This window comes from Orcinus orca, chromosome 15 (genome assembly GCF_937001465.1).
Source record: "Orcinus orca chromosome 15, mOrcOrc1.1, whole genome shotgun sequence".
Classification (NCBI taxonomy): Eukaryota; Metazoa; Chordata; class Mammalia; order Artiodactyla; family Delphinidae; genus Orcinus; species Orcinus orca.
This window is the reverse complement of record NC_064573.1, coordinates 17639156-17656195: the sequence shown is the minus strand read 5'-3', so window position 1 is coordinate 17656195 and position 17040 is coordinate 17639156. Positions and strand designations below refer to the sequence as shown.

Genomic DNA, 17040 nt, shown 5'->3' with positions numbered 1-17040 from the left:
TAGTGTTTTAGTAAAAATAATAGGATGGACAAAGCACGGCAGGTGAGAATAAGGAATAAGGCTTCAAGTAGGGATAGAAAGGAAATGGAAAAACAGGTGGTTGAGAAAACTATGTTCTTGGCCTGAAGTGGGATGACAGTAACTTTTCTCACTTCATATAAATCATGTATTACTCTTCATCTCTCCCCCTGCTATGGTTAAGGGGAAAAGAGAGTATATCATTGAGGCATAAAAGTATAAACACTCCCCCTAACTAGAATTAGAAAAGTGAACTAAAAATGAGGTTCGTTGTTAAAATCATCTCTTCCTTTTTCCAACTTCCACCTAGGACTTAACAAATGTATATAGGTATTCCCTCATATTAAGAATGGTCATGATAAAATCAACAAAACTGGGAAGACGAACCTTAAAATCTAATGTATCCCCCCCTTTCCAATTCTGTATGAGAGGGATTGGTCCCAAGGTAAGTCCTAACTTGTTTTCATCTCTACCTACATCCCTCCATCCCCTAAACCTAATCTAATCCTAATGCCACCATCTGTATATTCAACATTTATAGAATCACGTTCGATAGGTTTGAATCACTTTTTGCTCTAAGACTCAAAACACTGCCTTATGTCTATACAGTTACCTGGACAACAAAATGTGTTGCATAAACAGTGGTATTTGTAGTAGATTTCTCCAAGTTAGTGTAAGTGTAAATAACACCAGGGGGTCAAGGTAGATCAAGAGGAGACTTCTAATCCTTCCCACTGGACACTGACATACACAAGGGGAGGTAAGCAAATACACAAGCTCGCTGAAATCTTGGTTCTGAATGTCTATTTCCAGCACGTCACTCTCATACAGGGACCCAACATGGAAGAGCCGCCAGCTCTGCGACCTATGAATTATGTTGAGATTTACCAAAGCCAGATAACATCTTTCAAGTGCCCTGTCCTCTTAAATCATCAAGTCAAAAATGGAGTCTACTTGGTCAAAGCCAGATATCTGGACACCTGTCTACGTGTACTGTATATATATACCGACTATAATTTCCGTGATCAGATGCAACTTACACAAAGTGGCCTAACTTACAAACTTACAAATCAAAGAAGTAACAGAAACGTTAAGAAAATTAAAAAGCATCCTGACCCAACATTAACTTAATTTAAAATGCATTAGCTTTAGGTCTAAGCACTCCGCGGATTAGTTGGGTAGCTGAATCTTCCTACAGTTTTCCACATATGCAGGTGGTGAAGAGAATCAAACCGTTTGGGTAAATTAAAATTTGCAAATTTCTAAGATGCAAGTGACAGCTGCATCCCGGGAAAGAAGGGGACAGGCGCAAGCAGGGGCGGCTGTGGGAGACTCCCACAGACAAGAAGGGAAAGAGCCGGGTCACCCCCAAGAGCAGACCCCTTCCGAGGACTCAGAAACAACGGGCGGGGATCTCGCGGGCTGGGGAATGCGGTCGGCCAGGCCTCCGAGCCTGCCAGAGACGCCCCGGTGCACAAACGGGGGTTCACACCCAGGAACTGAGGCCTAACCGGGCAGCGGCCTTGGGCTGCGGCCAGCGCCGGACATTCCGCAGCAGAACACGACCACAAGGCAGGCGGGATCGGGAAACAGAGAAAGAAAAGCACAGACAGCCGGGACTCACTGGGCTCGGGCCCGGACTCACCCTCGCATGGTGAACTTGACCACAGCGAGTCTGGAGCCCGCGCCGCTCAGCTCCGGCTGGAAATCCGGGTCACTCCCAACCGGCTTCACACCCACCATTCTCAGAAGTCTGGCAGGGCCGCAGCGAAGCCACCGGCTTCAAAACTGAAGAAGACCCGGGAGAGGAAGGAGGGAGGCTCAGGAAGGCCGAGGCCTGGGCAGAGGAGATAGCGACCGCGGAGTCTTCTCCCGGGGCTCTCAATGCCGAGTCACGCCAGGGAGCGGAGCGGCCGTGGGGGCGGGGATGGGAGCGGGGGTAAAAGGCAGACGCGAGGAAAGAGAAGGCGTGCGGCACCCGGCAGCCACCGCGCAGCAGGGCCGCCGGCGCTTACGCACCTTGACGTCATTTCCGCGCCGTCCGTTTGCTCCCACTGTCCAATCCTAAAGCGCAACCCGTGGCCCCACCCTCGACTGAGGAGCTCCTCATTGGCTGGAGCGGCGCAGGCGCAGAAGAGGAGCTGTCACAGGCACAGGCGCAGGCGCAGATTGCACTTAAGTGCGTGTATTCCTCCGCGGTTCGGAGACCAGGGTGTTTCACCGAGGAGTTTCCCTGTGGGAAAGTGAGAAAAGAATCGTTTTTTCTCCGGGGTTCTTGGCTGTTGCCTAAGGTATTAAGTTCCCTCCTGGAAATACTTTGAGTGTAGTCCTGTCTCATATTCGGGACAAGTCGCCACACTAGACAAAGTAGACTTTAGGAACATTTATTTAGGGATCTCATTACACTTGGGCGCTCTCTGGATAGTCATGCGGCAAATACTAATGTTATTCACTTTTCACTTGTGCCTAAAAACATGAAAACACCGTCTCTCCTTTAGGAACTCACAGTCTGGTGATAGACGCAAACAATAGTTACAGTAACAAAGAAGTTTGCAAAGGAAACGGTGGAAACAAATGAGATAGGATGGGGCAGGATAAATTTGCTAGGCGATGTGACCCCTGAATCGAATCTTGATAAGGAAAAAAGAAGGGCATAGCCAGATGGTAAGAGATGATAGGGTACTCCAGACCGAGAAAGCAGCAATGCAAATGCAATGCATGGGTTGAGAGGGATGGGGATGATGATGATGATAATAATAATAATAGTTAACAAATTATGTGCCAGGCAACATCCAAGCTCTTTATGTGTATTAGCTCATTTAATCCTCACAACAGCCCTAATTTTCCGAAGTTCACACACCTAATGCAAAGTCAAGCCGGTGTTCAAGTTAAGGCGGTCTAACACCATAGTGTTCATTTAAATATTAGGCTAGGAGACAAATCAAGTAATTTACCTTTGCTTTTAGCTGGGGTGATGAAATTGAAGAGGAAGGTGAAGGTCAGATAATAACTAGGAAGGAATTTGTATTTTAACATGAAGACAATGGAGTGGTCACTGCAGGACAATTTTGTGGTTACAAGTGTCTTTAGAAAAAGCACGGGAGGGCTTCCCTGGTGGCGCAGTGGTTGAGAGTCCGCCTGCCGATGCGGGGGACACGGGTTTGTGCCCCGGTCCAGGAAGATCCCACATGCCGCGGAGCGCCTAGGCCTGTGAGCCATGGCTACTGAGCCTGCGCGTCCGGAGCCTGTGCTGCGCGACGGGAGAGGCCACAACAGTGAGAGGCCCGCGTACCGCAAAGAAAAAAAAAAAAAAAAAAGCGCGGGAGGTAGCAGTGAGGACGAAAAGCAGTGGAACTCCACTTTAGGAGTTCACTGTGGTACTCCAGGAAATGACTTACAGGAGCAGCTGCAGTCAAATGATATACTTGAGAAACAATTAGAAGATAAAAACCACAGGGTTGAGTGAGCAGTCAGACCAATTTGGTGAGATGACAAAGGAAGGAGTCTAGGATAATGCAAATATTTCAGTCTTCTGGCTCTTTTTACTGATATGAGATGCCAGAAGGACATCCAGGTGAGGTGTATGTTAGGTAGTAGGAAGGATGAGTCTGAAAGTAAAGGAGTAGGCTAAAGCTGCAGAGTTGAGAGTCATCAGTTTGGGTGGTAATTGAAGCCCAAGAAATGTGAAAAGAGAAGCCTAAGTGTGCTGCAGAAACATAATTATTCCTAACTGAACACAGCCAGAGCCTTAGTAACTCTGTTCCTTTCTCATGTGATACCAGAACAGTGTAATGGCTTTAGACTCAAAGAGACAAAATGTTCAATAATAAATCTCTGCTACTTATTATTTTGTGGCCATGGACAAGCCATTAACCTCTCTGAACTTCACTTTCTTGTCCATGAGAATTGGATTAATAATACCTACTTTCTAGGATTGTGAAGGTTAAAAGTAATAGTAGATGAGGTACATAAAGAACTAGAATATAAGGTGCTCAATAAAAGATATTTATAAATAGTGGTGTGTTAGGGCTGCCATAACAAAATGCCACAGATGGGGTGACTTTAACAGAAATTTGTTTTGAAGCTCTGAAGACTGGAAATCCAAGATCAAGGTGTCAGCAGGGTTGGTTTCTCCTAAGGCCTCTCTTCTTGGCTTGTAGATAACCACCTTCTCACTGTGTCCTCATGCACACACACAAGCATGTACACTCCTGATGTCCCTCTTCTTATAAGGACACCAGGTCTATTGGATTGGGGCCCACCCTCATGACCTCATTTAACCTTATTACCTCCTTAAAGGTCTTGTCTCCAAATATGAAGGCTGGGAGTAAGAATCACTCCTGCCTGTTAGTAGAACTCCTAGCCTACTGAGGCTGTCCTTGGAGAAACACACTGCTGTAAGAGATCCTAACACAATCCGGTGATGCAGGCCAGGTGACAGTTGTTGTCCCTATTCTACTGATGACAAGACTGACTTTCGAAGAAGTATGTAAGTATTCCATTATACAATTATGCACTGCTTAGCCCTGTCAAGGTTATGCTCAACATTATACAGAAACAGACTTTATATATGTAAATGGAAACATTTAGCAGATGTTATTACAAGGTGATGCTCTTAGGGGTGATTTTTTTTCTCATCAATATTTTCTAAATTTCTTCACTAATTATAAATAGTATATGTAATAATAAAAAAAGAAAAAGGGCACATCTAGAAAAAAAATCCTACACGAGAATTCTACAAAGGTCCAAGTTTCTTCCTTGCCCTATTAGTAATAACTAAAACAAAAATAATATTCACAGTTAATCGGTCTCCCTGTTTCATTTAACTAATGCTTAATTTCATTAAGTAAAAGAAGATTTTAGTGGATGGAATTTTCCCAAAAGATGTTACTGTTTTTCTTCTAAATTTGTATATGCCACCCTGAAAATCTGGAATTACCATGAAAAAAAAAACCAAAAAACCCAAATTACAAACCCTAAAACCTCTGCAAGAGTGACTTGTGATTATCCTTATCTCTCCATTCCCGAGATTAACATATTCAGAAATGTCAAATATGCTGCACATAAACTCCTCCTACTCCTTCCCTGACTTGGCCATGGCATACACCACTATTAGAGGCTACGGTTTCCCAGAGTCTCTGCCTCAGAATTGCGTTTGGCCCCCATTACCAGAGTCAGCCCTCAAGATAAAATCTGTTTGCCATCCCACTCCTTATTATGACTGTCATACCCTGAAATTCATAGTTCTCAAACTGCAGTGAATTCATTAACATGTGGGTTCCCAGTTTCACAGCCAGAGATTCTGATTCAGTAGAGCTGGAGCATGGCCCAGGAATCTAAATTTTAACAAACACCCAGGGTAGCTGATGCAAGGGGTCCATATTTTGTGAAACATTATTCGATGATGACTTGTCTACTATTATATAACATTTACCATTCACTTACTATGTACAAGGTACTGTGATGATGCTTTTTTTTTAAACATATTTATTGGAGTATAATTGCTTTCCAATGGTGTGTGAGAATGCTTTGAAACACCACTCCTCCAGGGACATCACAAGGGAGACAAGACATTTCTACAAAAGCTAAAAAGGTAGTAAGTGCCATAGCAGAAATATAGATAATATATCATAGTAGTTCCGAAAAAGTAGAGAAAATTTTCAGCTGGAATGAGTATATAATGCTTTATGAAGGAAGGTGTTCTACTAGTCAGACCTAGAAAAACACAGGAAGGAAATGCATGAACTTCTTCACTTCACAGAAGTGACTCCTGACTTTCCTCTTAACTCATCAATAATATAATTTGCTTCCAACTCACTTGTTCTTACCAAGTTCTGCCACTCAGTAGAGAAAGTCTTTCTGTCATGACTTGTAGCTGCCATGGTTCACTTTAACTGATTTTACAAATACATACGTTAAAGATATGTCATACGTGGCTTTATCTCTCCCATAGTCCTTTGCACATAGTAGATACAAAATAAGTATTGGTCAAATGAATGAATGATTAGGAAGCATAATGAGTATGAATCTCAGTCCACAAAAATCAGGTGTACAAAAAATATTACTTTGTGTTGTATAACTCAATTTCATTTTGACTCTTAATTCCCTCTCTCTCACCACATCCAACTAGAACAAAAACTTAACATTCTCTACTCCTCTGCCTACATCAGAAATTGTACCAAATTTCTGGGTTTTGGTTGGGAGTGGGGCTTTGGAGTGCAGCTCTCTAAAATCACTCTCTCTGTCTGCTTACTCTCTGCGGGTCGAGCCCTCCCTGCGTCATGTGACCACTTCAGCGAGCAGGACATTTGGCTGAGGCTGCCTATGGACCCAACTGCCTGGATACACCAAGGTTAGGGTCAGGGTTAGGGAACGGGTATGGTTTAGGGTACAGGTTAGGGTACGACACGGTTAGGGTTAGGGAACGTGTTAGGATACGGGTTAGTGTTAGGGTACAGGTTAGGATTAGGGTACGGGTTAGGGTAAGGGTTAGCGTTAGGGTTAGGGTTACGGTTAGATTTAGGGAACGGGTACTGTTTAGGGTACAGGTTAGGGTATGACAATGGTTTAGGGTTAGCGTACGTGTTAGGGTACGGGTTAATGTTAGTGTACGGGTTAGGATTAGGATATGTGTTAGGGTAAGGCTTCAGGTAAGTTTAGGGTTAGGGAATGGGTACAGTTTAGGGTACAGGTTAGAGTATGACAACGATTTAGGGTTAGCATACGTGTTAGGGTATGGGTTAGTGTTAGTGTACGGGTTAGGATTAGGGTACGGGTTAGGGTAAGGCTTCGGGTAAGGGTTAGGGTTAGAGTTAGAGTTAGGGTTAGGGTTAGGGAACGGGTATGGTTTAGGGTACAGGTTAGGGTACGACAACGGTTTAGGGTTAGCGTACGTGTTAGGGTACGGGTTAGTGTTAGTGTACGGGTTAGGATTAGGGTACGGGGTAGGGTAAGGCTTCGGGTAAGGGTTATGGTTAGGGTTAGTGTTAGGGTTAGGGTTAGGGAACGGGTACAGTTTAGGGTTAGGGTTAGGGTACGAAAACGGTTTAGGGTTAGCATACGTGTTAGGGTACGGGTTAGTGTTAGTGTACGGGTTAGGATTAGGGTACGGGGTAGGGTAAGGCTTCGGGTAAGGGTTAGGGTTAGGGAACGGGGACGGTTTAGGGTACAGGTTACAGTATGACAACGGTTTAGTGTTAGGGTATGTGTTAGGGTACGGGTTAGTGTTAGTGTACGGATTAGCATTAGGGTACGGGTGAGGGTAAATCTTCGGGTAAGGGTTAGGGTTAGGGTTAATGTTAGGCTTAGGCTTAGGGAACGGGTATGGTTTAGGGTACAGGTTAGGGTACGACAACAGTTTAGAGTTAGCGTACGTGTTAGGTTACATGTTAGTGTTAGTGTACGGGTTACAATATATTTAGGAAAAGCCCCATTCTATGTATTGGTCAAAATTTTTCAATGGCTTTTCATTGCCTTTAGAATAAAGTCCAGAAAGCTTATAAGGGCAATGAAGGCTTCTTGTCATCTGAACTTATTCTATTTCTTTCCAGGTTATTTTTTATTACTGGGTCTAGGCCCACTCTGATAAAGACTATATCAACCTAAGAGAGAGCTCCAGGGCAAAGACTGCCTGTTGAAGGAGTCCTTCATGGGGCAGAAATAGCTGAGTCCTAATATCACATTTTCTCGTTGTGTACATCTACTTTATGTCCTCTGTACTTCCCCTAAATTTAACTTTCTCTTTATTGTATATACTCATGTTTTACATTTCAATACTAGCAACAAAGGTGTTTTCCTTTCCCAGTTTTCCTATTCTAAATCCTACCCATTTTTCTAGACTTCCATAAAATCAAATGTGATTATCCCTCCTCACCACAACCTAGAAGCAATTTACCTCTTTCTCCACTATTTCTTCTTATTATTATATTTTTTAAAAAATACATACTCTTTTGCTACTGGTCTCCCTTTTTAAAAAATTAATTAATTAGTTTATTTATTTTTGGCTGCATCGGGTCTTAGCTGTGGCACTTGGGATTCTTCATTGCGGTGTGTGGGCTTAGTTGCCCTGTGACATGTGGGATCTTAGTTCCCTGACTAGGGATTGAACTAGCATCCCCTGCACTGGAAGGTGGATTCTTAACCACTGGACCACCAGGGAAGTCCCTCTCTGCTACTTCTTATGTTGTGTATTGGCAGCACTATATTACAGCCATATATTGAAATCTTGGTGGACATGTGTCATTCACTTTAGCTGCCCAGCATCTAAACACCTTCTGATGTTTAGGGAATTCCCTATTTTATGGGAAGCAGAGCCTGCCTTCCTCTGTAGAAATTAAACCTGCCAAATTCTTGCTTTCTCATCTTGCTTTTCAGTTAGGGTTCAATAAATATTATGTTGAATCAAAATTTTTGATTATTTAAATGTTTTAAGATTTTGTGTAATTCCTCCAGGGTTATGGTTAGGTTAGAGTATAATATTGAAACGATTAGCATGCTGAAGGCAAAAATCTTAATTTACAGGAAGAGTAAATGTGTAAAACATATATATGTGTGTATAAAAATGTGTGAATTTTTCTGAACTCATTAATATTTGAAAATTTATTTTAGTCCTGTGGCTTAGGAGATACACACATATATAGACTTTGGCAATAAATTTTGCAAACTTGGTGGAGAGGGGCCAGAATGTTAATAGTCTGAAAGCTTCTCATTAATGTTCCAATTAACCTTTGTATTCCTAGGAAGGTATTTGAAACATAATGTGTTCAATTAATATTTTTTGAATAAAAGAGTCAACTTTATCTAGGAAAGAGAACTGATAGATTTACTTTATAAACCAAACAAGCTTTAATGTAGCCTAAGATTATCCTTTGGTAAGCACTCTGTGCTTCCTATATTTCCAAAAAGTCCTTATAAAGTGTAAAGGGGATTATGAATTAAACAGCTTAAATGTATTCATCATCACAACAGATAGAGTAAGTATACTGGACCCAGCTGGCAGAGGAATTAATTTCTTCTAGTTAACAGCATTTCCCTCTTCCCTGATGTGATTGCCAGGCAGTTAGTCAAAAGTAGAAGAAAATCACAGAATTCCAATTTTCAGTATAAGACAATTTCAGAATTATTGATTTTCAAGTGTTCCATTGACAACACTCCCTTGGTCAATATTATGATTTAGTTTTTCTCATTATGGTGACAGCAGAGCTGGTCTCTACAAATTGACAGCAACAGCATATAAGAAACAACACCTGAGACCTAGAGGATGCTAAATGGCCTAGTGAAGGAAAGGGAGGTATGCCATCTAGGACACTGATGGGTCTGTAATGTGTTGCTGGAAGGAGGATGCCTAAGATGAGGACAAGGGGAGGGGGAAGTTTGCCATTAGTAGCAGTAAACAAAAAGAACAAAGAGTCTCTCTCATCATCCAGTTATACAAAGGGTTAAGTTGCAACCCACTGTAGCTGCCCACAAACAGTGCACATTGAGGGGAATTCAGAATGGAGAAAAATAGGATAAAGTATTCCGTTTTGGATATACGGGCCCCTAGGTAGTTAACATGCATACCTAAGGAAGAATTTCACTGACACCCAGACTTTTGCATCTTCCCATACTTAGAAAAGCACTAAAATCATTAACTTGAGATTTTCGGGGGTGTGTGTGCCTGTGTGTGTGTGTTTAGCAGTAATCTTTTTACCAAGATGTATGTTTAACTACATGTATTCCCAGCCAAAAAATTTATATATAGATATGTATATATATACATATATATATACACATACATATATATATATATACACACACATACATATATGCACTTCTTCCCTACTTCTTTGGAGCAGTCCCCTCAGAGTTACACAGAGGTTGTTTCCTGGACTACAGTCCTCAGTCCTGTCCATGAATAAAACTTAACTCACAACTTTTACGTTGTGCTTTTTTCTTCCAGTTGACAGTTTTGGTGACCACAAAGGGTCCTAGAGCTGACTTCTCTCCTTTGCCTAAACTCTACAAGGGTCTGAAGCCTTGCTACCAGCAAGGGCCCCTTGTGCCTGTTCACCTCTTAGGTGAGTCCACATGATTCGGTGAGTTTCTCCTGGTCTTGGATTTCCTGTCTTGGTTGATGATGCTGATTCTTCTTCTGTGGTGTATAAACTCCACATCATGAGCTAATAGAGTTTCCCTGAACTTAAGGTAGTTCAGGAAGGAGGTACCTTGAATTCTAAGTTGAAAGACACTGGGAAGATTTTGCTCAGTTGAAAGACACTGAGGGGATTGCTCAGTTGAAAGACACTGGGGAGGTTTGGATTGGGTGATTAGGTAGGAGACTGGTCTGTTCTTTTCCTTGAATTGGTTACTTTAACAGAATTTGTTGGAATAAAAGTGAAGATACCATATGAGAGCTTTCAGTTCTGAAGATAAGGGACAGAACTCCTGGCCAGTTTACATCTTTCTCAGGCAACTGGGAAACTTGCGGGAGTGGTAGAAGCAAGTCTTCATATAGTGCAGCAGTCCCATAGTGAAACCCATTTATTAATTTAAAGAAACTTGCTTGTCTGGGAATGCACACATAGGTCTGGCCATCCAGTGCTCTGAGCACCCATGGCAGTTTTATACTACAGGAGGGAGAAACCAAGACATGTAAAAGAGCTGAAATAATTCTAGGTTCACACCTAGAGGTATTAAGCTCACAAACAGCACAATGACCCATTACACAGCTTTCAATAGTAATTTTATCCAAACCTGACATAGGGAACAAAGCTTTGAAAACAGAAAAAAGAGGGGTGACAGATTGCCAACCTCCAACTAACACCGCAGAAAAAAATTACACTGAGATAACCAACCAGAAATTGCTTGGGGGCAACAGTTAAGCCAATTAATCAAGTTAAAGATAGACAAAAAGCCTGGTTCCCTTAGCTTGACCCCTCACTGTGGACCCCAAAAACCTTTTATACAAAAATAGATTAAATGGCTGGGGGTTAAAAAAGGAAAATTTCTGGGACTCCTTGTAAGACCAAGGAGTCATGGAGTCCTAATAGAGACTAAGGTTAAAGGTATAAGAGTTGATAGATGGGACTTCCCTGGTGGCACAGTGGTTAAGAATCTGTCTGTCAATGCAGGGGACATGGGTTCAATCCCTGGTCTGGAAGATCCCATATGCCGCGGAGCAACTAAGCCCGTGCACCACAACTACGGAGCCTGCTCTCTAGAGCTTGCGAACAACTACTGAAGCCCGCACAACCTAGAGCCCGTGCTCCGCAACAAAGAGTTGCCACAACTAGAGAAAGCCAGAGCGCAGCAACGAAGACCCAACGCAGCCAAAAAAAATTAAAAAGATTAAAAAATAAAATTCAAACTGCTGGAAAGGCTCCCTCACCCAAAATCTAATTCAAAGCCTCCTTAAGGTTTTGCCAAGGATGAATGCAAATCTTAAAAGTCTTTTCTGGGAATTCCCTGGTGGTCCAGTGGTTGGAACTCTGCGCTTTCACTGCTGAGGGTGCAGGTTCAATCCCTTGTTGGGGAATTAAGATCCCATAAACTGCGCAGAACGGCCAAAAATCAAAAAAGTCTTTTCTGCAAGTAGCAAAAAGCCTTAGCCATTTGAGCTGATAAACTGAACTTATTCCACTGTTATTTATAAACTAGTAAGTTTTATATTGTAATACATGTTTCTTGACTAAGTTTTAAAATGAAGCTGTGAGATCTCTGGTTACAGCTGTTTATCTGTCTCTACCTCCAGATGGTATTACCAAATCAATTTGTTAAAGAGCTCTATTTAATTTACTTAAAAGTAGATGTTTATAAATTAAATATTTCTAAATGTTATACCAACTAACCTAAATGAATTTCAACTTTATGTGATCTGGGAGATATTCAATATTAAATTAATATTCAGTATTAAAGATTAAGCTGATTGGTTTAATTAATACAGACATGTCTTACTTGTAATGAACCTAGGTTTACTAAAAGTTTTCAAATATTATCTCTGTTATGAAATTTATTGCAAGGAGAATAGCTTGGGATAAGGGCTGACTTGGTCTAATATCTCATGAAATTTTCATGCATAAGCTAAACATAATTGTTGGGAACAAGTAAATTAAATAGATATAAATGGGGTAAGAGCTTTTAGGTGAACTCTTTAAAAGTAATTTTGTTTTATGGCATTGTGTACAGGGAATGTTGCCTGCCATTCCAGTAAATAAAGAATGTGGCTTGCCATTCCAGTAAACAAGGTTCAAGTCCTCAGCCACTGTAGCCCCTCGAACCCCTCCCCCCCAAATGGTGCACCCTGAGGGGAATTCAGGATAGAGAAAGACAAGGAGCATTATTTGCTTTGGATACTGGCACTAGATAGTTAAGATGCATATCTAAGGAATAATTTCAATGAGCCAAGATTCTTGCATCTTCCCATAGATAGAAAAGCACTAAAATCATTAACCTGAGGTGCTTATTTTTGTGATTAGCTGTAATTTTTTGATGTTTGACTATGTGTGTTTTTTTTTTTTTCCCCTCTAGCAAAAGACTCTTATATATCCTGGCTCTTTTCTTACTTCTTTGGAGCAGTTTCTCAGAGCTATTCGAGAGGTTTTCCCCGGGGCTAGAGTCCTCAACAAGGTTCCCAAATAAAATTTAACTTGCAACTTTTAGGTTATTTTTTCTTCAGTCAACAGTATGTCTACTTAAAAATACCTTCTCCAGATTTTTGGTAACTTGAAACCTTGAAGTTTAGCTAAGTTCAGTTAAATGATAGAAGTTTATTAAATATATAGATGATTACCAAGCAAAATAAGATACTGAAACATTAATTACTGAACATAGGCTTCCTTTTACAGAGAAACTAAAGATATTCACGACTGTTTTTGTTTGTTTGTTTTATGGCCGCACTGCGCAGCATGCGGGCCCTTAGTTCCCTGACCAAGGATTGAACCCATGCCCCCTGCATTGGGAGGGTGGAGTCTTAACCACTGGACCACTAGGGAAGTCCCAGGACAATTAATAAGTATGTTTGGTGCTGCACTGAGAAATTTTCTATAAAAATTTTTTTTTAGAAATCACAAATAGTAATTGTAAGTTTGCCAATCTATAGAATGCGAATGTAAAAGACAATTCATAATCACTTGTTTCTTAATTTTCGCTACAAATTAAAGTTTTTAAAGGTTAAGAACTCTAATGTCTAATTAATTAAATTAATAAGGAAAACATCTTCAGATGCAAGGAAAAAAGATATAAAGAATAGAAATGCATTTTGTTAAGGGAAAAGAAAGTGATTTTGTCTTAAATCTGGTTATTTCTAAATGGGGGGAAAAGGGACAGACAAATAAAGACATAAAACATTGTAAAAGGTTTGTGAGAAAGAAGGAATCTTTAGAAAGGAATTCTATGTGGTCAGGACTGGCTAAGAGTAGAATAAATTTAAGTATGTAAATAAATTTTAATAATAAAGGTAAGGTGGTGCAAAACTAGAATTTGATTTTCTCTCTTTGTTAAAAAGAAAAAAATTTCTTAAAATATTGATCTGCTTTTTGATAACATATTGAAAAAAGTTTCTTTGCCTTTTAAGTGATCTGTTAACTTTCTGTATTTTGCCTTTAAAATCTTTTATTGTCACTTTGGTTAACTGAATAAGTATTGTTTCACAGTGAACTATGATTCTACTGGACAAGCTTCCCCAAATCAAATTCTAAATGAATTTCTTTTGATCTCTAGCTCACTTTGGGATGCTTCAGAGGGCTCCTGAAACATCTCAAAGGGAGATACTACATAATTAGGGCCTATTTGGTATGTTAAATTATATAGGACACATTGTCAAATAGTGATGATAAATCTACTTAGTTTATATTGTGTGGATAAGTGTTATTATATGAAATTACTAAAATTTGGATATGTCCTGGTATGTTATCAATCATAAATCTAGTTATTATCTTAATGTATTGTGTGTCACAGAAATAACCAAATTTCCCTGTCAATTGTATTGTAATGAGATCTTTAACCATGCCATTTTCACTCTTCTGTCATTTATAGACAGTTGTTGTTTTACTCTGATGATTTACAAAACTGAAGATCTTCAGGAAGATTCATAAAAAGGACTTTTTGACACATATAGGTTTCTGATAATTTTTAGATTATACCACTGAACTGGGTAAGAAATAACAAAACTGTAATGGAAAACCTGATGGCTTGTGAAACTACTAACAAAAGACCTAAATCAACAAGAATTAATTACATGTGACTGAATGAACTGATGAGTAAAATTTACAATTTTACAACTTTTTCTCTTAAATATTACTGGCTCTTACTATTTTTTTTCCAGATAAGAGTAAAACTTTCCTCTTATGCCAACTATGATGAGCAGCAAGTTGATAAATTATACCTTTGGAAATGAAGATAAGACATTTATCCTTTTCTCTCTACCTGATCTTTCCAGAATTTGGCTTCTCTATCTGGCTCCCCTCTGGATTTGTTGGCTTATTGCGATCCTGATTACAACTAGTTATACTAATCAGTGTTTTAATTTTTTCTCTTTGTTGTTTTCAGACGTTTTGTGTCTCTCGCTGCTATACTATGACCTTATTAATGCTACTACCTATATTACTTATATCCTTTTTATAATATTGTTGTTCCTTATTGTTCCATTACTTGATGTGTAACCAGATCTCTGACAAAACAAATGATGGCTAATTGTCGTGAGGTAATTGATCACATATATAGCTCTATACAAAATTACCTATAATAGTACAACTCTAGTTATAGGAAAAAGCAACAAGGGAGAAACAATTCCTGGATCATAATAGACTAGTAAAAAACATAATCCAGAGAATGTTTAGGTTATTAACAGGGCCTAATCCAGATATAGCATTTGAATAGCCTTTCAACAAAATCCTTGCCTGACCCAGGAATGAGCATTCCTAGTGCTGTGGGACAAATTGGTCACAAAATGCCTCCCAAAACATGGTGAACTTTATGACCAAAAGGAGGGAATATCTAAACAAAAAGAAGAGTCTTGGGGCTTCCCTGGTGGCGCAGTGGTTGAGAGTCCGCCTGCCGATGCAGGGGACACGGGTTTGTGCCCCGCTCCGGGAAGATCCCACATGCTGCGGAGCGGCTGGGCCCGTGGGCCATGGCCGCTGAGCCTGCGCGTCCGGAGCCTGTGCTCCGCAACGGGAGAGGCCACAACAGTGAGAGGCCCGTGTACCGGAAAAAAAAAAAAAAAAAAAGAAGAGTCTTGCTCATCATCCAGTTATATTAAGGGTTAATATAACCCACTGCCCTGAGGGGAATTCAGAGTGGAGAAAAATAGGATGGAGCATTCTGTGCTTTGGATGTATGGCCCCTAAATAATAAAGATGCATTTCTAAGGAAGATTCTTGCATCTTCCCATACATAGAAAAGCACTAAAATCATTAACTTGAGATACCTTTGTGTGTGTGTGTGTGTGTGTGTGTGTGTGTGTGTGATTAGCAATAACCTTTTAGGAAGATGTATGCTTGACCCGTGTATTCCCCAGACAAGGTGCACTCAGCCGCCCCTCCACCCCCTGTCCCCCGCCCCCCTCGCTGCGTAGCTTGCGAGATCTTAGGCTTGTGCGGTCTCAGTTCCCTGACCAGGGATTGAACCCGGGTCATTGCAGTGAAAGCACCGAGTCCTAACCACTGGACTGCCCGGGAAGTCCCCAAAATTTCATTCTTATAAACTGGCTACTCCCCAACCTCTTAGGAGCAGTCCCCTCAGAGCTACTGAGAGGCTATTTCCAGGTTTATAGTCCTCATAAGTTCCTTGAATGAAACTTAACTCACAATTTCTACGTTGTGCATAGAGCAGGAATAATAAAACATTCCTTTTGTTGGTTTTTGACCAAACCAACACTTAGCTCTCTTTTGGTAAATTAACAAAGAAATGATCCAGTCTGAAGGAGTTGTTTCTCTGTTCTGATGCCTTAATTGGCTGCTTCAGGGCCCATCCAAGAGGACTTTGCTAATCAAGGTGTGATCCAAGGACCAGCAGGAATGGGCATTACCTGGGAGCTTGTTAGAATGGGAGAATCTCAGACCCCACTCCAGACCTACGGAATCAGAAACTTCATTTCAACAAGCTCCCCAGGTGATTCATACACACAGTAACTTCTGAGGACTGCAATAGAATTCTTACTTGTCCTATAAACCCATTAGTGAGATTACAAAGGAAAAACAAAGCCAGGGAATGAATATATTGTCTATCTTTTTAACACAACTGACTGTTGGTCACCAGCATAGCACGAGTTTTTTCCTTGGTTACCATTCATTCATTCACTCATTCACCAAATATTTGGGAGGCAGATAAGCAAGCATAATAAGTAATTAACATCTATTGAGCTTGTTTAACCTTCTAGACATCCACGAGGTTATTATGCCTATTTCGTATGTGGGGATATTGAGGAGAAAAAAGAGAAAAAGCAAGATGCCCCAGATGACACTAACAGTGTGCAGTGGAGGAACCAGGATCCGAATACATGCCTCTCTGAATGCAGAACTTACGTCCACCACTCTTTGCCGCCCACACGAGTGTACATTCATTCTCTCCCCTGTACAGGAATGTTGCACAAGGTCAGACTTCCCCTAGTTAAGTAGCCGAGTTCCTCCTCTGGCCCTGTGCATCGGGGCCAACAGCCAAGATCGGGGTCAGAGGAAAACAGTAACCAAGTCCCAGAGCTAACACTTTCCAGGAGTCTGCACCGAGTCTCGGGAGCAGAAGACTAAATCTGCAACATCCTGGTCACAGGACACAAACACCTAGACTTGCCATTTCATCCATCCCTCCATCTTGGTCCTCCCAGCATGGGACTCCGAGGCGAGAAGAAAGCCTAGACAAGCCTTCCCATAACAAAAATGGCCGCCATACACTCCCTGCCCGCAGCTGACATGGTAGCCTCCGTTTGGTCTCCATGGTAACGCAGGCCGCTCTTTTCGAGCCGGCCTAGGCCAGGCTTGTAGGGAAATGAGGGGAGTTTCCCTCCCCCTCATTTTTGCGACAGTTGCCGGGAAAGTCACGGCAGTT

General features: G+C 41.1%; 1 protein-coding gene across 4 annotated transcripts in view; it reads right to left on the bottom strand.

Annotated features, from left to right (window-relative positions):
* TXNL1 (thioredoxin like 1) overlaps positions 1-2042 on the bottom strand; it is a 37236-nt gene extending 35194 nt beyond the window's left edge. The window contains exon 1 of one of the 4 annotated variants that reach the window (XM_004266123.3): positions 1664-2042. In XM_004266123.3, the coding sequence (XP_004266171.1) occupies positions 1664-1761 (98 nt within the window). In that variant the 5' untranslated portion in view covers positions 1762-2042. The remainder of the gene's footprint in view (positions 1-1663) is intronic. The other 3 variants (XM_049698644.1, XM_049698645.1, XM_049698646.1) reach the window with 3 other exon arrangements.
* Between the last annotated feature and the right edge of the window lie 14998 nt (positions 2043-17040).